This window comes from Ylistrum balloti, unplaced genomic scaffold, assembly GCF_031769215.1.
Source record: "Ylistrum balloti isolate Yb309-2 unplaced genomic scaffold, AGI_CSIRO_Ybal_v1 Utg370130, whole genome shotgun sequence".
NCBI lineage: Eukaryota > Metazoa > Mollusca > Bivalvia > Pectinida > Pectinidae > Ylistrum > Ylistrum balloti.
In genome coordinates this window covers 62,694-86,782 of record NW_026782142.1, presented here as the reverse complement: position 1 = coordinate 86,782, position 24,089 = coordinate 62,694, and the positions used below count along the sequence as shown (strand labels likewise).

Here is a 24,089-nt window from a genome sequence, read left to right as displayed (position 1 = left end):
TTATACAATGTAACTGGTGAGCCAATATTCATTATGTACACTGTATACTAATAAATGAGACGTTATTCCATTAATTTTCTCTGTGTCAGTTCATGAAGTTATGTTACATTATGATTTTATGTTAGCATTGATTTATGTAGCATAAAATAGAAAGAAAAATAGAGTCGTGTAAGAGTAACCGCCCTTCTTCAGAACTCTCCAGTGTGTCCTTCATTTACTCACAGGACAGCGGTGTACCCTCTTCAGAATGGCATATTTGCTCAGGCAGACCTCCAAGAAGGTAACCATACGAAGGCAAAATTACAGTTCAATAAATTTCTTTCTTGTAATTTTAACTGCATTATAGTTGTTTCAAGGAAAAGTCACCGCAACCTCTTTTGAACTCCGGATGAAGTTATTTTGAATGTCTGTTGCAGTTGACCTCAGATTTGGTACTGCGTTTACCTTTTGTTAGGATCGTAATTGAAATAATTTGGATCGAAACTAGGTCAGAACGAAATCGAATTCAATTCAGCTTAAAAATTATACACAAGTATATTGTCGAACTTTCTGGTATTAATTTTCATAGACTATGTCATTCAGAAATAACCACGAAATAATGAAGAACAATTACAACATATGAAAGATAAGATTTCTAAAAATATCTTGACAAGGACCATCTTTGTGATTTCTAAACATGAGACTTATCTCTCATGTGAAATAGCTAATGGAACTTATGTATATAGGTGAAAATATTTTTGGGGAAACAGTAAAATAAAGAAAATTTGGAAAAAAATAGGGAAACATGTTTGCTATGTTGTGATTACCGTACACGTCTGCAATTTCTTCTGTGCATGCGTTGTAAAGAGAAACGACTGACATCGAAATTGTCTTTTTCAGGCCTTTGGCCGTTTTGGACAAGCACGATTTCTTCATACCTCACAAGCAGTATCTCAGGTATGGTCCTTCTCAACACTTCTAATAATACACACAGTAATAACTGTAATACAAAATTTCACGTTTCTCCTGTCATTAATGAGTTTTATATTTTATTGTTTATCCTTTTTAGCTTTCCTGTGCAATATGGACAGTTGATTGCTTTAAAAAAAACATTAAAGAATTTTTCAAAAAACTATCTTTGACATTCGTTTGTTACATAATCAGCAGCAATTGTGAGGAAGAAATCTGTGACAGAAACTAACGATTTCTGTGCAATATCTAGATTTTTGTCATTTGATTGTATGTCTTGCAGCTAAGCATTCATTATCATTATCTCAATAACTATGTTGAAACTATATTTTAAATCATATCTTTTGTATACATAAATCACATGCTTTTCATGACTGTAGGTTGCAATGAGCAAGTTTGAACAAGACAAATTCATTGATTATGATAAAATGGAGTTCAACATGAATACAGTGAAAACAAGGTCAGTATTTTGAAGAGGAAGATTATCATTCACTCAGCTATGTAAAAAACCATGTGCTTTTAAGTTACCTTTCAACAGAGTTGAACATACCATATAAATGAACAATATATTTTTCATTCATGTTTTGTTTTTATATCAGACTTGGCCGTCCTCTCACCCTTTCAGAAAAAGTTCTCTACAGTCATTTGGATGATCCAAAAAATGAGGTAAATTGTGTTAGGGCACTAATATTTATAACATGTTTTATATTTTTTTAACACTCTTAATGACTCATTTTCACTTTCTTGTTCTTAACTGGATATGTTGACTGAATATTCCAAGAGTAAAATTATTAATAAGGATCACATGATGAGAAAAAGAAATCACAAACTGTTTGATAAAGGTCTGAGACACACAATATTACTTAAAATTACCAACTTATACTTAGAAGGCAGATGTTATTCATGAAGCAGAAGATGCTAACACTTCCAGAACATCTGATCTTATTCTTCAACTTTGGCAACTGAGAGTCACATTTTAAATCTTTCTTTTGATTATTTTTTGCACTCATTTTTCAAAGTTAGTTACATATGGGTATTTTTAGGATTTTGTTTTAGCTCTTTTGTTTCATCTTTAGGTGATCGAGAGAGGTGAAAGCTATCTGAAGCTGCGTCCAGACCGAGTTGCTATGCAGGACGCCACAGCACAGGTAAAGACTGAGTCCAGTCAGTGTGTACATTTTACCCAAACTAAATGTAGTTACATAGTATTGAGCATAGTTTCTGTACTTATGTATCATAAATGTAATTCAATGACCTCACAAATAGGCCTGAAAACAAAAGGCAAAGTTTGGAAGAGCAGTTGCTATTGCGAATATAACAGAAATGACAGAGTAGGGATTTGTAGGTGTAGATAATCATAAAATCCCTTTTCATTCACAGATGGCCATGTTACAGTTTATATCTAGTGGTTTGCCCAAGGTTGCTGTGCCCTCGACCATTCACTGTGACCATCTGATCGAGGCTCAACAGGGAGGTGACAAAGACTTATCTCGAGCAAAGGTATTGAAGTCGTCCTGATAAATGCCTTATGTACAGAAACTGTAGTCATATTAAAGTTGTATGGAAAATTTGCTGAAATAGGAATTTTTTAGGTCATCTGACCTGAACTTTTCATTCAAAAAACTTCTTCTCAAATACTAGAAGGCCTAGGGGGCTAATACATGGCCCATAGCATGCTGGCATGGATCCCTACAAAGTTTGTACAAATTAATGACCTTGACCTACTTTCAAGGTCACAGGGGTCAAATATGTTAAAATATATAAACGACTTCTTCTCAATAAGCAAAAGTCCATGAGTGCTGATATTGGGTTTGTAGCATGCTGGGATGAAGGGCTCTCAAGTTTGTTCAAATGAATGACCTTGACCAACTTTCAAGGTCACAGGGGTCAAATATGTTAAAATATACAAACGACTTCTTCTCAATAAGCAAAAGTCCATGAGTGTTGATATTGGGCCTGTAAGATGCTGGAAGGAAGGGCTACCAAGTTTATTCAAATGAATAAAGCCCACTGTTTTAACAGCAGACTCACTGTTGTTAGAGTTTGCCTTGCTTTTTGTCAGATGAATGTTAAGGTCCATGGGCCTCTTGTTTCAAGGTATCATCCACACTCATAACACTAAAATATTTTTGTTTTAGGAACGTAAAGTGTCACATACTTTATTAACACTCTTTCTATTACCACACAGCCCAAATCAAATTTTAATCTGTAAAATGTCGACTGAATTTTGTGTTCTTTGTATTATATACAGTGTTCTATTACAATAAATTGTAACATACAGAAATGTTTGTATTGTCACCATGGCATAACTTAGAAATTTTATGTGATACAATTACTTATATGTGATATTTAATTTTGTTCTTCTTTGCTTCAGGATATCAATAAGGAAGTCTACAACTTCCTTTCTTCTGCTGGGGCCAAGTATGGTGTGGGCTTTTGGAAACCTGGAAGTGGAATCATCCATCAGGTAAAATATTGAAGCGTGAAGGGTCAGTACTGGCCATAGTCAGGGATGAAATACTAGAGGTCAGTACTGGTCATAGTCAGGGATGAAATACTAGAGGTCAGTACTGGTCATAGTCAGGGATGAAATACTAGAGGTCAGTACTGGTCATAGTCAGGGATGAAATACTAGAGGTCAGTACTGGTCATAGTCAGGGATGAAATACTAGAGGTCATGCTCGTCGTACAAGATTATACAAGGCGGCCTCCAAAATTTCACTGTTGTCTCTTGTTTATCAAAAATCAATAAGTTTCACTAAAATAGCAGTATGGATTGGTCTCAGTGCCTTTACCTTCTTGTGGTTCAATTATAGCCACATAATCCACATATATTAAGACATGATACACTGTCATTAGGAATCATCATGTAAGTTATGATAATGTTGGTACTGACCAGTGGAAGGGCTGTCTCTTTTGCAGTTCCCTGCCCCAGACAGATGTCTATCGCTGGTCATACCTAAAGAATTCTGCAGTTTCAAGATGTGGGCTGGCTGAAGTTGCCATATATATGTATTATGCTATACACAGATGCTAAATATTGTTTGTAATTTTCCTTTTGTTGTTTGCTTTTACAAGCAACTGCAATGGCTAGGAATCTACATTCAAACTGGATCACTGACCTACATATTTTTTGTGGTTTCAATTATGCCTATATGTGTTGTATCTTTAGAAGCACTGATTGTATCATGGTCTTGGATGAAGGTAGAGATGTCTAGACAACATCCGTCGGAAGATATCAGCAGAATTTTTAAGTGACTTGATTCGGCATGCTAGGTATGCGATCATCCGAACAATTCAAAATCATACAATTTTTATAGTAGTGTTGATGCTTCTGCCTAGCTAATACACATGAAAGACCATAGCAGTGTTTGTGATATCATAGTTTACATAATCAAAGATTGGGGAATGAAGGTGAATACACTCATTCTGCAAATAATAATTCCTGAAGTTATATAAACATACTGGAAGTGAGAGATTAGGATACAATTAAATAAATATACATTTTTGAACATAAAGTTTATATATACACATTAGTATGTAGTCTTGGCAAACATACATAATCTTCAGCTTAAGTGGTTATGTTCAAAACAACTTGGATATTAGGCGGTGAATGTTTTATCAGCCAATTTTCATATTTTTATTTTACTTTGAACCTTCAATTATATTTTCGTAATGGTTTGATAAGATTTTTTAAGAAAATTTTACAAGACTGATTATATCCATCAAACATATTTAAACCAACAGTAATGATGTGTACATAATATGTGATGTGTGGCGAGCCACTTTTGTCTTTCTGTCCTGAGCCAAAATGCAGCATATATTTTAGGAGACTGACCATGTATTCTATTTATCCTGTAACATTGACTGCAAATCAGCAAAACTTCAACTTTTTTTTTTTTCATTTTTTGTTTACCAGACATTGACATGCTGAATTTTGCCTGATGGTGTACGTTAAAATAATTGTTCTGGGCAGAAATACTGTTCCAAACTTCAATGGATATAACAGGGATTTTAGGAATTTTTGTAAATAAACTTGTTCATTTCAACATATAAAGTCACTTATTTCAACTGTTATTGTGTCATTAAACAGAACTTTAATGTAAATTCATCAGCTCATTCCATCAAGTTCATGCATGTGCTAAAATACAACTCTATTTTCTGTCTGCCAAATACAGCAAAGCTAAATGTGGAGGCATATTCCAACAATGGCTTTGCCAGTAGCAGGATAAATTTTTATATTTATGAAGGGTAGTTGTGTCATTTTGAAAACCATTGATTAGGTAGTGAAAAGTTCAATTCATTAAATCTTATGTTTGATATATAGTTTTGAATTAAAAAGAACCAACAATGGAATGTATCTATTGATGCCTAGAGATGTTTGCACTGACCAGTGTAAGTTATGATGATGTTGGCACTGACCAGTGTAAGTTATGATGATGTTGGTACTGACCAGTGTTAGTTACGATGATGTTGGTACTGACCAGTGTAAGTTACGATGATGTTGGTACTGACCAGTGTAAGTTTCGATGATGTTGGTACTGACCAGTGTAAGTAATGATGATGTTGGAACTGACCAGTGTAAGTTATGATGATGTTGGTACTGACCAGTGTAAGTTACGATGATGTTGGTACTGACCAGTGGAAGGGCTGTATGTTTTGCAGCTCCCTGCCCCAGACAGATGTCCACTACTGGTTAGACCTAAAGAATTCTGCAGTTTCAAGGTGTGGGCTGGTTTTTCCATGTATATGTTACAGGATAATCCAATTTTTTGTCTCTGTTACTATGGTCCATGTGGTATTGTTCAGCCTGATATATTTGTTTGTGTTTCAATAGATATGACATGATTGTTTGCAAATCTTATTATTTCACTCAGATTGTGCTGGAAAACTATGCCTTTCCTGGTCTGCTGTTAATTGGGACTGATAGTCACACACCAAATGGAGGTGGGTCATTTTTATGAAATTGTTGGTATATTCCAGTGATTGGTTTGTCCATGCATGTGTCTGTCCATCCATCTGTCTGGTTGTAACTGAAAATAGTTAATCATGTTCATGATATGTTACATTTACACATTAGATATATCTTTTTCTGTGTAAAGTTTTCAGATTATCAGTCCACTAACTGATATGTTCAGGATATATCTCTGTTATGTCCTAAATTTTACTGGTGATTTGTTCTATATCTGTTTATGACATGATTATATACGTACTGATATGTTCGCAAATCTTATTAAACTGGTGATTTCATATTCTCTGTAAAAGAATCTCTAAATTTACTAGTGATATGTTCAGGATATATCTCTGTGACCCTAACTGGTGATATATTCAGGACATATCTCTGTGGTCCTACACTTACTGGTGATATGTTCAGGATATATCTCTGTGGTCCTACACTTACTGGTGATATGTTCAGGATATATCTCTGTGGTCCTACACTTACTGGTGATATGTTCAGGATATATCTCTGTGGTCCTATACTTACTGGTGATATGTTCAGGATATATCTCTGTGACCCTAACTGATGACATGTTCAGGATATATCTATGTGGTTCTACAGTTACTGGTGATATGTTCAGGATATATCTCTGTGAGCCTATACTTACTGGTAATATGTTCGGTATATATCTCTCTGGTCCTACTCTTTCTGGTGATATGTTCAGGATATATCTCTGTGGTCCTATACTTACTGGTGATATGTTCAGGATATATCTCTGTGGTCCTACACTTACTGGTGATATGTTCAGGATATATCTCTGTGGTCCTACACTTACTGGTGATATGTTCAGGATATATCTCTGTGGTTCTACACTAACTGGTGATATGTTCAGGATATATCTCTGTGAGCCTACACTTACTGGTGATATGTTCAGGATATATCTATGTGAGCCTACACTTACTGGTGATATGTTCAGGATATATCTCTGTGGTCCTACACTTACTGGTGATATGTTCAGGATATATCTCTGTGGTCCTACACTTACTGGTGATATGTTCAGGATATATCTTTGTGAGCCTACACTTACTAGATATGTTCAGGATATATCTCTGTGGTTCTACACTAACTGGTGATATGTTCAGGATATATCTCTGTGGTCCTACACTTACTGGTGATATGTTCAGGATATATCTCTGTGGTTCTACACTAACTGGTGATATATTCAGGATATATCTCTGTGGTTCTACACTAACTGGTGATATGTTCAGGATATATCTCTGTGACCCTAACTGGTGATATATTCAGGATATATCTCTGTGGTCCTACACTTACTGATGATATGTTCAGGATATATCTCTGTGGTCCTACACTTACTGGTGATATGTTCAGGATATATCTCTGTGGTCCTACACTTACTGGTGATATGTTCAGGATATATCTCTGTGGTCCTACACTTACTGGTGATATGTTCAGGATATATCTCTGTGGTCCTACACTTACTGGTGATATGTTCAGGATATATCTCTGTGGTCCTACACTTACTGGTGATATGTTCAGGATATATCTCTGTGGTCCTACACTAACTGGTGATATGTTCAGGATATATCTCTGTGGTCCTACACTTACTGGTGATATGTTCAGGATATATCTCTGTGGTTCTACACTAACTGGTGATATGTTCAGGATATATCTCTGTGGTCCTACACTAACTGGTGATATGTTCAGGATATATCTCTGTGGTCCTACACTTACTGGTGATATGTTCAGGATATATCTCTGTGGTCCTACACTTACTGGTGATATGTTCAGGATATATCTCTCTGAGCCTATACTTACTGGTGATATGTTCAGTATTTATCTCTGGTCCTACACTTACTGGTGATATGTTCAGGATATAAAATCTGTGGTCCTACACTTACTGGTGATATGTTCAGGATATATCTCTGTGGTCCTACTATATCTCTGTGGTCCTACTGGTGATATGTTCAGGATATATCTCTGTGGTATGTTCTATATATCTCTGTGGTCCTACTTACTGGTGATATGTTCAGGATATATCTCTGTGGTCCTACACTTACTGGTGATATGTTCAGGATATATCTCTGTGGTCCTACACTTACTGGTGATATGTTCAGGATATATCTCTGTGGTCCTACACTTACTGGTGATATGTTCAGGATATATCTCTGTGGTCCTACACTTACTGGTGATATGTTCAGGATATATCTCTGTGGTTCTACACTAACTGGTGATATGTTCAGGATATATCTTTGTTGTTCTACACTTACTGGTGATATATTAAGGATATATCTCTGTTTGTTCTAAATTTACTAGTGATATGTTCAGGATATATCTCTGTGGTCCTATACCTTCTGGTGGTATGTTCAGGATATATCTCTGTGGTCCTATACTTACTAGTGATATGTTCAGGATATATCTCTGTGACAGGATATATCTATCTGTGGTATATCCTATATGTTCAGGATATATCTCTGTGAGCCTAACTGGTGATATGTTCAGGATATATCTCTGTGGTCCTACACTTACTGGTGATATGTTCAGGATATATCTCTGTGGTCCTACACTTACTGGTGATATGTTCAGGATATATCTCTGTGGTCCTACACTTACTGGTGATATGTTCAGGATATATCTCTGTGGTCCTACACTAACTGGTGATATGTTCAGGATATAACTCTGTGAGCCTACACGTACTGGTGATATATTCAGGATATATCTCTGTGGTCCTACACTTACTGGTGATATGTTCAGGATATATCTCTGTGGTCCTACACTAACTGGTGATATGTTCAGGATATATCTCTGTGACCCTAACTGGTGATATATTCAGGATATATCTCTGTGAGCTACACTTACTGATGATATGTTCAGGATATATCTCTGTGGTCCTGCACTTACTGGTGATATGTTCAGGATATATCTCTGTAAGCCTTACACTTACTGGTGATATGTTCAGGATATATCTCTGTGGTCCTACACTTACTGGTGATACATTCAGGATATATCTCTGTGACCCTAACTGGTGATATATTCAGGATATATCTCTGTGGTCCTATACTTACTGATGATATGTTCAGGATATATCTCTGTGGTCCTATACTTACTGATGATATGTTCAGGATATATCTCTGTGGTCCTACAGTTACTGGTGATATGTTCAGGATATATCTCTGTGAGCCTACACTTACTGGTGATATTTTCAGGATATATCTCTGTGGTCCTACACTTACTGGTGATATGTTCAGGATATATCTCTGTGGTCCTACAGTTACTGGTGATATGTTCAGGATATATCTCTGTGGTCCTACACTTACTGGTGATATGTTCAGGATATATCTCTGTGGGCTACACTACACTCAGGATATATCTCTGTGACATGTTCTGGGGATATATCTCTGTAAGCCTTACACTTACTGGTGATATGTTCAGGATATATCTCTGTAAGCCTACACTTACTTGTGAAATGTCAGGATATATCTCTGTAAGCCTACACTTACTGGTGATATGTTCAGGATATGTCTCTCTGGTCCTACAGTTACTGGTGATATGTTCAGGATATATCTCTGTGAGCCTAACTGGTGATATGTTCAGGATATATCTATGTGAGCCTACACTTACTGGTGATATGTTCAGGATATATCTCGTGATATATTCTCAGGATATATCTCTGTGGTCCTACACTTACTGGTGATATGTTCAGGATATATCTCTGTGGTCCTACACTTACTGGTGATATGTTCAGGATATATCTCTGTGGTCCTACACTTACTGGTGATATGTTCAGGATATATCTCTGTGGTCCTACACTAACTGGTGATATGTTCAGGATATATCTCTGTGGTTTTCTGTGGTCCTATACTTACTGGTGATATGTTCAGGATATATCTCTGTGGTCTTACACTTACTGGTGATATATTAAGGATATATCTCTGTGGTCCTATACTTACTGATGATATGTTCAGGATATATCTCTGTGACCCTAAGTGATGACATGTTCAGGATATATCTCTGTGGTCCTATACTTACTAGTGATATGTTCAGGATATATCTCTGTGAGCCTACACTTACTGGTGGTATGTTCAGGATATATCTCTGTGGTCCTATACTTACTTGTGATATATTCAGGATATATCTCTGTGGTCCTACACTTACTGGTGATATGTTCAGGATATATCTCTGTGATCCTACACTAACTGGTGATATATTCAGGATATATCTCTGTGGTCCTATACTTACTGATGATATGTTCAGGATATATCTCTGTGACCCTAAGTGATGACATGTTCAGGATATATCTCTGTGGTCCTACACTTACTGGTGATATGTTCAGGATATATCTCTGTGATTCTACACTAACTGGTGATATATTCAGGATATATCTCTGTGGTCCTACACTAACTGGTGATATGTTCAGGATATATCTCTGTGACCCTAACTGGTGATATATTCAGGACACATCTCTGTGGTCCTACACTTACTGGTGATATGTTCAGGATATATCTCTGTGGAACTAACAGGAGATATATTAAGGATATATCTAAGTGGTACTCCACTTAATGAGGATATGTTCAGGATATATATCTGTGGTCCTACACTTACTGGTGATATGTTCAGGATATATCTCTGTCCATTCAGGTGGCCTTGGTGGAGCATGCATTGGAGTTGGTGGAGCAGATGCGGTAGATGTCATGGCTGGGTTACCATGGGAACTTAAATGTCCAAAGGTAAATGACTTCTAACAAAAAAGAGTAAGTTTTATTGGTGTCCGAAGCAACCTCAATTGAAAAGCTTAGGTGTGTGCCATGTGATTTGATGCTCGCTATCAATGGTGGTTTGTTTATCTCAGAAAACCATGGAAACAAATGAATCTTGTATGATTTACCATAGATTGATTATCATTACAGGTGATAGGTGTGAAGCTGACTGGAAAATTAAATGGATGGACTTCACCCAAGGATGTCATTCTCAAGGTCGCTGGAGTCCTGACAGTCAAGGGAGGCACTGGAGCCATTGTAGAATACTTTGGGCCTGGTGTTGATTCTATTTCTTGTACAGGTTTGTACACAAAAATGACTTGGTTGGTTCTATGTAATTATACTCTTACCTTCTGCAGTATTCATATGTTTTAATATATGGTTGAACTCTTGAAGATTTGTAACAGTGTTGTACAACCAATTTGTCGTGTCCATTAGTACATATGTCATGTCTTATCAGATAAAATTTTAGGATATTTTTAAAGATCTGATTTGGGGGCAAACATCTCTGAAGACGCAAATTTCAGAGATAGGATTTAATTGTTGTAATTGTGGATGAGAAATAAAAAAAAATTGTCAATGGCAAACAAATATTTACATTCAGAAACTTCCTTTAGGAATGATTGTAAAAGTAATGTTCATATTGTATTGGAGTAGCAGTGTTATCTTGTTCTGTTATGTAGGCAAAAAATATGACTTACCATGTAAAATGTTCTGTTCCTAGTGGTTCCTTACAGACTTGAGCTGCTAAGGAGAACTACTATTCTATCATAAATTCTTTTCCATGATATCAATGAAAATTGTATTTCGTTCAGGCATGGGAACAATTTGTAACATGGGTGCAGAAATTGGAGCCACCACATCAATGTTCCCATACAATCATCGCATGCAGGATTACTTGAGAGCTACAAACAGGGGAGGTAAGCATCTGGAAAAAAAAGATGGTGTGAAATGAATTGAATGTTAAACTTGCAAAGAAGCTACAAACGTAATCATAGAATGTGACTGAATCCACTAGTGCATGAAGTTCTATGAATTGATTAAAATAGGTGGAGTTCTTGGTAAGCTTTAGCTAGGAAATCATATGATTTCATTTTTGAATAATTATGACCTTCATTAGGTAAACATTTCATAAAGGAAAGTGATGTTTAGCCAAATGCATGGTGTACTATAGATAGAATTTAAATGAAGTAGAACTCCTGGTTTTTACGTTGATCTTATGGAGAATCTGTCTTATTAAATGTATCAAAAGGAAATTATTTTATCCATTTATATTTGTGTACATAGATATTGCTGACCTGGCAAATAACTACAAAGGACTCCTCTCAGCAGACCCAAATGCTCAGTATGACCAAGTCATTGAAATCAACCTGGATACGGTAAATTCCTATCAGGATTCAAATTATTAAAAAGAAAAGGGGAAAAAAGTGTGGTTGTGGGAGGGGGATGAGGGGAGGGGTTATGGAAAGAAAATAAATATATCATCAAGACTGAAGAGATTTTTAAACTGTTCTTCTTTGTCAAACATTTGAAAACTATTAGGATGACCAGGAATTTTTTGCATTCAGACAAATATTTCTATGCCTTGTTCATTAGGAACTATGTCACAGCTGAATGTTTAGTCCAGTAGGTTTTATTTAAGATCTGTCATTGATATACAAAAGAAAAACACATATCCAAACTGATTTTGTGGCCCCACTTATTCCTGGAGGTTACTACATATTCTACTGCTACATATGCTTCATAGACTTTACTCACAGTTTAAGTTGTGAAACATTTTTGTGAATGAAAATACCTTTGATGTATAGACATGACACTCAGTAACAATATTCAGAATTTTAAAAAAGTACTACAGAAAGATGTTTGCTCCAAAAATGTTGAATGACAACGAAAGCTTTTTCTTAACACACATCAGAACAATATTTCCTAGTTAACCCTCCAGCCCTTATTTCAGAAACTCCCTCTCATCCACCATATCAGAGTTCTTTAGATGTGGACTGATTTTCACATATATACATGTACTTGTAAGATTTACATTTTGTCAGTGTCGAGCAATTTACTCTTGAGCTGTGTCTGTATATTCTGCCAACAGTATTACCATTGGAAACAAATTCTATTAAGTTGCTGATAATGTTTCAATTTAATGAAAGCAATAAAAAGGATAGTCATCTGGCTACATGCTATGAATTTGTATTGACACATGCTCTGAATTTATATGGCTACATGCTATGAATTTGTATTATATGGCTACATGCTATAAATTTGTATTATATGGCTACATGCTGTGAATTTGTATTATATGGCTACATGCTATGAATTTGTATTGATACATGCTATGAATTTATATTATATGGCTACATGCTATGAATTTGTATTATATGGCTACATGCTATGAATTTGTATTATATGGCTACATGCTATGAATTTGTATTGATACATGCTTTGAATTTATATGGCTATATGCTCTGAATTTGTATTTTATGGCTACATGCTATGAATTTATATGGCTACATGCTATTAATTTATATGGCTTTCTCTTAGTTTGAAGCTATAAACTACATCTTTTTTGTTTTTCATATATTTTTAGTTATGGTTCATTAAATTCCATTTTAATTATTTTGTTGGTATTTTTCATACATACTCTTTCCAGAACATCATAAAGACAATTTGGTCTATTTAGATTATTCATAGTTACAATATTACCACAGAACATGTGTCATCGAAACCTATGTAATATGTATTACAGTTGGAACCACATGTCAATGGTCCATTTACCCCTGATTTGGCCCACCCAATATCAAAGCTCGGAGAAATTGCCCAGCAGAATGACTGGCCCAATGATATTAAAGTTGGTGAGTGTCGACTCCTCATTTTTAAGTTATTCAAAAGCCAGATCACATGATATGAAAATAGATTTTGATGGTTTTAGTCAGGATTTTAGTATAGGTAGGACTTGAGGTCACTTTTTGTTTTAAATTTTGATTTAATAGAGGAAGAAATGAAACATTCAATGTAGATCTGTTGGTTTGTATGTTCTATTGTCTCTTTAGCTTTTATTTATCACATAAATCTATATGAGTATCTCTTGTATAATCAAATATTTTTATATTCATTTTAGTTTCCTAAATATGACAGTGAAACAAAGCCCATGATCTACTCCAATACAACATAATGTACAAGTCTACTATATACACACTCACGCACATGCACTTACACACACACACACACACACACACTGGGTTATGTTTCTGGATTGCATTTACAAAAAACATTTGCCATACAATGTATTTAGATAAAGGATTATTCTTCTCCCAGTCTCAAGCATTACCTTTACCTTCACTTTAATTTATATATACCTCTAAAGCCAGGTTACGATATCTAGCTGGCAAGACATGATCACTGATTTTGGAATGTTTTAAGAAAATATCTATCCATGATCGAATGTATTTTTCAAGTATGTCTGTTGGGATATGACCTGACAACAGGAGCATGATATAGCATTTGTAGGCATATTTGTTGAAACTTCAATAGATGTTGAAGGTTTTTTTTGTCAGACATGCACTAATTATGTTGATTTCATATTCTCAAACCAAGTTTTGTTTTTCATGTATTTGTATCCCTTGTTTTTATAGGTTTGATTGGCAGTTGTACTAACAGTAGTTATGAGGACATGAGTCGGGCAGCCAGCATTGCCAAACAAGCTTTAGACAAAGGTCTCAAGGCTAAGAGTGCCTTCACTATCACACCAGGGTCAGAACAGATCAGGGCAACCATTGAGCGAGATGGACAGGTAGGTGTTGTTGGAAGGGTAAACAAGTTAGTGTTGTAAGATGTAAAAGGTACTGGTGATAGTTCTATCATAATGAATCTCTTAAGAAACCTTTCCTGGCTATCTGCTGAGACCAATTACTTCTCACAGATATATCGTATCTAGATCTTATTAACAGAGAGGCAAAGTTGAATGTATGATATGTTGTCATGTCACCATCATTTTTTATGCCGGGTGTCACCCATGTCTGTCATTAGATCCCATCACGTCTTTTCCTGTTCTGATTCAGTGTCATATTTTCAGAACCTTTCAACAAATTATTTCATATTCACCGAACATCAGGTTCTACACTTTGTCATGTTCTGGTTTACATAGGAGCAATAGTGTTCATGTAATAAGCCCTGTAATAGTATATATATGTACTTAATGTATTACTTTCAGCTCCAATTCAAACTTAATGAGCATATTATCTTTGGTTGGATATTTTGAGATATTATCGTACTTTCTCTCTATAGGCTGGTATACTGAGTGAGATTGGAGGTGTTGTATTAGCCAATGCTTGTGGGCCTTGTATCGGACAATGGGACAGACAGGATGTGAAGAAGGGCGAGAAAAATACCATTGTAACATCTTACAACAGAAACTTCACAGGTCGTAATGATGCCAATCCCGCTACACATGCATTTGTTACCTCCCCAGAGTTAGTAACAGCATTGGCCATTGCTGGAGAACTCAGCTTTAACCCAGAAACAGACAGCCTAACAGCAGCTGATGGTAAGCATATGGGATTAATCTTCTATTGATAGCTTATTTATAATAGTTTTTAGTTACTCTTAATTGTCATAACCTCTATAATTCCTGCACCAGGGAATAGTTACAGGATTTGAAATAGAGGCTGAATATTCTGTAGAAATAATTCCACTAAACACACAAAGATATTTTTGAACTTGTACCAGTTATGTCAAACTGAATAACTACATTTCTGTTGATTAGTCACTGTGAGCTGTGACCAGTATTAATACTGAAAGCAGTAATACATCCTCTCAAAAAAAAAACCCCAAGAAATCAAACTGCTGTTTGGTCTACAAATTAACAAACCATGTATAGCCAGCTCGGTTTTTTTTTTTTTTTTTATATACATTTTTGTAAAATGTAACCAATGATAGGTAAAATCACTATTTAGTTAAGAACTTATGAAAAGAAAAGAAAAAAAAATGCCTCAACAGGTGTCAATTTGTATAACTGTTTATATATTTGTGGTTCAGTTGCCTCAAGTCATTATATTTAGTCAGTATATCAAAATTTTGAAAAGTAGCTTCTAAGTTTCCTGAGATTTGTTGTGAGTATGTTGCATTGTCTAAGAAGTTTTATTCCTGATAATGGACTATTTTTATAAAAGAAAAAAAACAAATGAGGACAAACTAGTCTTGTCAAGACAATACATGTGAGTTTGGGTGTTGTTTTCTAGGGTCAAAGTTCAAGTTGGAAAGCCCTTATGGTGATGAACTGCCTTCTAAAGGTTTTGATCCAGGCATGGATACATTCCAGCCTCCACCTGCTGATGGCTCAAGTCTCAAGGTGGATGTTGATCCAAATAGCAATCGCCTCCAGTTGTTGTCTCCCTTTGATAAGTGGAATGGTCAAGATTTCACTGATATGCCCATCCTTATTAAGGTAACTGAGACGTATATCAAGAGGTTTTTATAGGTCTGTCCAGGAAAAATCACACAGATTAAACTTCCCCTTATTGAGATTTCCATCATTTGTAAATTGACAGTGAACATACTCATTTTTGCAGTTATCTTTTCTATTGTTGTTTAATTTCATTAGGAATATATTGTGTTATAGTCTAGTTTGGATTACTTAATTTCATGTTTGTCTATCAATTCATATCAAACTATACAGACATAACAGGTGTTTTCTGAGATTTAAAAATTCCCAGGTATTTACTTTCAAATTCTCTTCAATATCTGCAAATATAGTGAAATTAAATCACCTTCAGATGTTACTAACTTTATAGTATTTTAGTGAAGCTCTCCATCCTGCAAGTATTTGGCATTGGTGTGTTTTCATTTATTGCCGGTTCTTTTAGTATGTCATTTATAAGTCAATTATTTTTTTATGTGTCAATTCAGCACTGCGCTTATTTGTGTAGTTGTGTAAATATCAAGTACATTAAAAGTATACAAACATTAAGTTTATCCTTAATGTACATCTGACAACAGCTTGCCATGCTTATTGATAAAAGCACAAAAGTGCTTGTGAATTTTTTTTCATGAAGTAGAGGTTATTCTTCTCTGTTTCTTTCTCTTAGGCATTATTGTGATCTGTTAAGTGATAGCACTTCTAACGGTGTGTATTAATGGTAATCCATGTGTTTTACTTTCCAAAATGATTTAGTGATGGTACTTTCTATGTAATCAATTTCAGGTGAAAGGAAAATGTACAACTGACCATATCAGTGCTGCCGGTCAGTGGCTTAAGTACAGAGGTCATTTGGACAATATCTCCAACAACTTGCTGATTGGGTAAGGCATCATGACAGATTCATATAATTGTAGTATGGAGGCCTTCACATTTACTGTTGAATTACAGATAGTATACAGAATAATGTATATTAGAGGGGGGCTATCATTACTATTGTTGATAACATGCATATCATCTTTTGATAATCCAACACAAAAGTCCATGAAAAGGTAAAAGATATAGTTCTTGGAAAGATTCATGTTAATTTCAAAATAACGATACAAAATCTCCTGCAGACTTTTGTATGTAAAACATGGATAGACCAGGATCATTTTACAGCTTATTGTATTTTAGTGTTTTCCACTCCTGGTAGGCATATTGGGTCTGTTCTGAAGATATTTGTTGTTTGAGATGAAAGATTTCTGAATTATTTATCACAGTGCTACAAATGTAGAGAATGGTGAAATTAACAGCGTGAAAAACTGGGTTACTGGAGAATATGGCAGTGTGCCTGACACCGCTAGATATTATAAGGTCAGTATGCATGGGCAAATTTAGGGAATGTCCTATTTTATGAATATATAAAGATATTTTGTAATAAGTCTTTCTACATAACGTAATGGGAAAATTTTTCAAAATATTCACATGTCAAAGAAAATTGGAAAACTGCTTATAATCTTCGAATGATTCTTTTTTTTCCACTTTGCACTTAACTTTTAAAATGAAAGGTACCTAAATTTTTGTCTCATAGTTCAATAAAAAGAAATACTTTAAATTTGTATTCTTCCTAAATCATTTGAAAATGACAGAATTTAAAATTTATAAGTTATGGAATGAAAAATTGTTGTGATTGGGAACATTTCAAGCAATTTAGAAATATAAAGTGCATTTGTTGTACTATAGTACCCATCTATGCATATACAAATTTTAAAAAGTCTACTATTGTTGTACTGTATTCAAATCACTCTTTCTCAGTGGTCTGTCCGTAAACAGTTTTTGTTATCGCTTTTTCTTGAGAAGTGCTGGATAGATCTTTCTCAAATTTCACATGTAGAGTCTCCATGGTCTCTTGTTATGCCCATGTAACTTTGGACTGATCAGGAGAACAAATTCGCCAAAAGGTGGCCATCTTGGATTTTGACGTTGAAAGTTTGTTATGGCTATTTCTTGCGATTTCTGCAAAGAAATGTTCAAATGTCTCTTCATGAAGAGCACAAACAGAGTAGAGAAGGGAAGGGATAACATCCAACTTTCAAAGTGCAAATAAAGATCAAACAATGGTGGGCGCAAAGATCCCTGTGGGATTTCTTGTTGAGTCATGGTCATCCTCTCTTAAGAGTATACAGTAATTTGTGGTGAATTTTTCTTTTTCACATTTCAGTCAAAAGGTCTCCCATGGGTGGTGGTAGGAGATGAGAACTATGGTGAAGGCAGTAGCAGAGAACATGCAGCTCTTGAACCGCGCCATCTTGGTGGTCGTGCAATTATTGTCAGGAGCTTTGCCCGTATACACGGTAATATATATTTTGTATATATATTTTGACTAGCCAACATTGTGTTCGATGTCTGACCTTTTCACTAGTTCCTGAAGGATGTATTGATGCTTTGTTTATATGTGGCCTTCATTCTAATGTAAATTATACTAATGTTTGAGAATACAAAATATTTTTCCTGATAGAATATTTACAAAAGTGAAAACAGTTTTGTGGCTTATAGTTCTTCTCGAAGGACTAGGTCTTGCGTACTCATCCTTGTATGTACCGAAAGAATTCAAAATCAATTCCTTTTTATGACAGAAACCAACCTGAAGAAGCAAGGTATGCTTCCTCTAACTTTCGCAGATCCAGCAGATTATGATAAAATTAAACCAGATGACAAAATTTCTCTTCTTGGACTCAAAGATCTGGCACCAGGACAGGTAGGTAGTCATGATGACTATTGTATAGAGGAGAATAATAATACTTTGGCTTGCCCATATTACCTTGGGAAACATCTCAAAGACTGTTATACCCTTTCTACTTAGTGAAGATTACATGGAGGTGCTCTCATAGGAGGAACATGATTCTGACTGGCAGAGTCTTGCTGTTTGCTGGTAACACAGCAGTCTAGTGACTTGATTGTATATTGTAGGTGCACAAGCATTGATAGCATATGCCAGTTGAAAAAAGGGCACTGATTTAGAGAGACCGACAAAACACCTTGAATATTACATGCTGACTGCTGTTGGCTTGTCACTAGCAACCAGCAAATTAGAAAGTCAGAAGAAAGTTTGCCATTTCTCTCGTTTATATGTCTTTCAAAGATATTTCAATTGTCTCCTTATTTAGAATATAAATCTGTCTTCTGCATATGGATGTATTTTAGTAAAATTCTCCTGCTTAAGGACAATAATATATAACGCTTTTTCCAGTTTCCAGTTTTCAGTTGATGATGAACCACAACTATATTAAGTTTATTTTCATTTCTTACAGCAAGTAAAATGCCAAATTCAACATTCTGATGGATCAGCGGAAACAATACAGCTGAATCAGTCAATGAATGAGGGACAAATCGCATGGTTCAAAGCAGGCAGTGCTCTCAACAGGATGGCAGATTTGAAATAAAATGTGGAGTAAACTTTATCCCCACCATTGTCATAAGTGCTGTTTTTATACCAAAATATTGACAACATAGTATTAACAATTGGTGTCTCTACGGCGATGCCCTGCGTTAACAGTAGTGCTGTGTACCAACATTGACGACATAATAGAAAAACGGAAATGTTGCCATATGTGAAAGATATTTATTGTCATTGAATAGCCATAAATGATGACAATGGATTTTTATTTCAACGGTGAAAAGAAACTGCAGTTGGTAGTGTGATGAGTAAATGAGTTTATGTATTTCTCGATAATTCTAGTGAAGCTGTTATTGTTCTGAAATTGATTTTGTTTGTGTAAATATAATTATTTAAGTCTTTTTTCTTCTTGGACTGAATTCTGCTGTGATTTACATTGCATAAACTTCTATTGTAGCAACTCTGAAGAGAATGTCCCTTTTTGTCTGATACATACTGCAGTACTTTTGTACAGATTTGTGCAGAGCGTTGGTTTTGAGGATAAACTTTGACAGGGTTGTGGTGTATCAATAGCATTACAGAGTTGTGTACATCATCTGAATATTTATTGGATTGATCAGATCTGACACAATACAAATGAAATAGAACATTTCAGTTGAGAACAAAATTGTCCCCTTTACATTAATTTCTATGGTCGCTTTCTTGTAAGCTTTTGAAATGGTTGGACAAGCTAAACTTGCAAGAGGTACAGATCAGGATCAAGGCTGGACTGTATAATAGTAACCATGTGCAGATAGAGGGGTCTAGCCGTACTTATGGCTTAATATCATTAGTTTTCAGAATATTCTTTACGGGTTAAAATGAAACATATTTTATTATTGGATCATTGTATTGTGTCTGGCAGGAAATTAGGAAATTGTGCATTATGATCTTTAAATACCATTTCCAATATGTACAGGTGCATTTGTTTATGATGAAATAATTCCATCCCACCTGAACCGTTTCAATGGGGTTACACGAAAGCGGCCTATATGGACATTTTTCTTGAAGAGGTCAGCATCTTTCAAAAAAAATAGATCACCATGTAATTAGACAGATAACATTTATTCAGAACTGAACATTTGAGTTCCAAGTTTTTAAGCAGCAGTCATGTATTAGATTTGAAGTGAATAGAAAATCTGATTTTGCTTAATGTATCACTGGATTAAAACTTAGAGACAATGAATGAAATTATATGTACGTAAAATTTCACAAGATCAATTTTGACAGTTATAAAATTGTGAACTCTAAAAAGGTATTTGTTGTTTTTTATGAAGACTGTATTTAGCCCGCCCTCATAAAGCTGTTAAAACAGCCTTTGTTCATTGCCAGTCCTTAAGCAACTGTTTAAATTGTACATCTGAAAAAGAAATGGAGGACATTTTCAAATTTCACGCAAAGAAGAAAGACCATGAAAATCCTATTCGTGTCAGTGCCTTTTCAGGAATCAAACCTTTTGAGAAGATTTTCAACACTGAAGAAGCATGCTGTGTCAGCTGATTGACCATCATTAAGATCAAGAACTTTGCCTGCTCACTCTTTTTACACAAATATCTGCAAGTCTAAGGCTGCATACTTTATTTCAAAACTGACATAATTAAAGAAACAGCTGCCAGTGCCATTTTGGAGTTTTAGATCATTTGGTTGCAATCCATTCAAGCATTAAAAAGGAATACCGTTTTGAAGCCCCCAGGTCCCTAGGGATAGACTCAACTTTATGAAGATCAGAAATGCATTCAAGCATTAAGAAAGAAAGATCTGGATTTAAGAAATGATTACCAGCACCTAATGATGCACGATAGCAATAGGTCATTTGGGTAAGATGACATCAAAAGTTTTTTTTTTTTTAAATTTTAACCATACTCCCTCCCCAGGGAAAGCATCATAAGGCTCTAACATCAATAGAAAGTATTTGATTCTGTGTTTGGCCATTGAGAAGATGTTTTTTTGTATACATTTTGGCCTAGCAAATTAAGCACTATGGGTCAGCCCAATACACTTGCGACATAATACTGCCAGCATACTGCTAATAATTCAAATCTACTTTAAATTATTTCCAATTGAAATCAAACTATTCATGAAATTCGTCTTTCCCTCCCCCACACATTCATATGTGTTGGTCCTGTCACTCCGTCACACATACATATGAGTTTGTCCTGTCACTCCCCCACACATTCATATGGGTTGGTCCTGTCACTCCGCCACACATACATATGAGTTTGTCCTATCCCTTCCCCAAAACAATCATTTGAGGTTGTCCAGTTACTCCCCAACACATTCATATGAGTTGATCCTGTCACTTGAGTTTCCCCTGTCACTCCCCTACACATTTATATGAGTTTGTCCTGTCACTCCCCCACACAATCATGTGTGTTTGTCCTGTCACTCCCAAACACATTCATCTGTGTATGTCATGTCACTCCCCTCATACATGAGTTTGCCCTGTCACTCCCCACATATTCTGATGAGTTTGTCCTGTCAACCCCTAACATTCAAATGAGTTTGTCCTGTCCCTTCCCGAACACATTCATATGAGTTTACCCTGTTACTCCCTCTAACATTCATATGAGTTTTCCCTGTCCCTTCCCCAACACACTCATATGAGTTTGTCCTGTCACTCCCCCACATATTCATATGAGTTGGTCCTGTTACTTAAGTTTGTCCTGCCACTCCCCCACACATTCATATGACTTGGTCCTGTCACTTCAAATTGCCCTGTCACTCCCCCAACATTCATATGAGTTTGAACTGTAAATCCTTCACACATTCATATTAGTTTCTCCTGTCAACCCCTGACATTCATATGAGTTTGTCCTGTCACTCCCCAGCACATTCATACGAGTTGGTCCTGTCACTTGAGTTTTTCCTGTCCCTTCCCCAACACACTCATATGACTTGGTCCTGTCACTTGAAATTGCAATGTCACTGCCTCACAAATTCATATGAGTTTTTCCTGTCCCTTCCCGAACACAATCATATGAGTTTGAACTGTCACTACCTCACACATTCATATGTGTTTGTCCTGTCACTCCCCCACATTAATATGAGTTTGCCCTGTCACTACCGCACACATTCATGTGATTTTGTTTTGTCCCTTCCCCAAAACAATCATATGAGTTTGTCTTGTTACTCCCAAACACATTCATATGAGTTGATCCTGTTACTTGAGTTTTCACTGTCACTCCCCCACACATTAATCTGTGTATGTCCTGTCACTCCCCTTCATATTCATATGAGTTTGCCCTGTCACTCCCCACATATTCTGATGAGTTTGTCCTGTCAATCCCCCACACATTCCTATGAGTTTGTTCTGTCACTCCCCCACAAATTGGTATGAGTTTGTCCTGTCACTCCCCCATATTCATATGATTTTTTCCTGTCATTCCTTCACCCTTTCACATGATTTTATCCTGTCATTCCCCTCACTTTCATATGAGTTTGTCCTGTCCCTTCCCCAACACAATCATATGAGTTTGTCCTATCATTCCCCTTCTATTTCATATGATTTTGTTCTGTCATTCCCTCACAGATTCATATGAGTTTGAACTGTCACTGCCTCACACATTCATATGAGTTTGTCCTGTCATTCCCTCACACATTCATATGAGTTTGAACTGTCACTCCCTCACACATTCATATGAGTTTGTCCCGTCAACCCCTAACATTCATATGAGTTTGTCCTGTCACTCCCAAACACATTCATACGAGTTGGTCCTTTCACTCCCCTACATTCATATGAGTTTTTCCTGTCCCTTCCCCAACACGCTCATATGAGTTTGTCTTGTTACTCCCAAACACATTCATATCAGGTGATCCTGTCACTTGAGTTTGCCCTGTCACTCCCCGACACATTCATATGAGTTTTCACTGTCACACCCCCACACAATCATGTGAGTTTGTCCTGTCTCTTCCCCAACACAATCATATGAGTTTGTCCTGTCTCTCCCAAACACATTCATACGAGTTGGTCCTGTCACTTGAAATTGCAATGTCACTGCCTCACAAATTCATGAGTTTTTCCTGTCCCTTCCCCAACACAATCATATGAGTTTGTCCTATCATTCCCCCACACATTCATATGAGTTTGAACTGTCACTACCTCACACATTCATATGTGTTTGTCCTGTCACTCCCCCACATTCATATGAGTTTGTCTTGTCCCTTCCCCAAAACAATCATATGAGTTTGTCTTGTTACTCCCAAACACATTCATATGAGTTGATCCTGTTACTTGAGTTTGCCCTGTCACTCCCCCACACATTCATATGAGTTTTCACTGTCACTCCCTCACACAATCATATGAGTTTGTCCTGTCTCTTCCCCAACACAATCATATGAGTTTGTCCTGTCACTCCCCCATATTCATATGAGTTTGCCCTGTCACTACCCCACACATTCATATGAGTTAGTCCTGTCACTCCCCCAACATTCATATGATTTTTTACTGTCACTCCTTCACCCTTTCACATGATTTTATCCTGTCACTCCCCCCACATTCATATGAGTTTGTCCTGTCAATCCCTCACACATTCATTTAAAATTGTCCTGTCATTCCCCTCACATTCATATGAGTTTGTCCTGTCCCTTCCCCAACAC

General features: G+C 36.0%; 1 protein-coding gene across 1 annotated transcript; it reads left to right on the top strand.

The window, feature by feature from the left end:
- The first annotated feature begins 212 nt into the window (after nt 1-212).
- Nucleotides 213-20,747, top strand: LOC132550593 (aconitate hydratase, mitochondrial-like). The gene is made up of 21 exons (XM_060214684.1): nt 213-280; nt 880-936; nt 1,329-1,408; nt 1,548-1,614; nt 2,025-2,096; nt 2,329-2,448; nt 3,323-3,415; nt 5,826-5,895; nt 10,544-10,632; nt 10,813-10,963; nt 11,478-11,582; nt 11,950-12,041; nt 13,409-13,514; nt 14,295-14,452; nt 14,947-15,205; nt 15,900-16,105; nt 16,862-16,959; nt 17,338-17,431; nt 18,279-18,411; nt 18,694-18,815; nt 19,369-20,747. Exons 1-21 carry the CDS (start codon nt 248-250, stop codon nt 19,498-19,500), a joined length of 2,337 nt encoding a protein of 778 aa, XP_060070667.1. The 5' UTR covers nt 213-247; the 3' UTR covers nt 19,501-20,747.
- Nucleotides 20,748-24,089: the final 3,342 nt, after the last annotated feature.

Excerpts from the sequence above, each read along its gene's own strand:
- LOC132550593 (XM_060214684.1), top strand. The coding sequence starts at position 248 with ATGGCATATTTGCTCAGGCAGACCTCCAAGAAG. Across the intron at positions 1,615-2,024 it reads TGGATGATCCAAAAAATGAG|GTGATCGAGAGAGGTGAAAG; the intron begins GTAAATTGTGTT and ends TTTCATCTTTAG. Across the intron at positions 10,964-11,477 it reads TGATTCTATTTCTTGTACAG|GCATGGGAACAATTTGTAAC; the intron begins GTTTGTACACAA and ends TATTTCGTTCAG.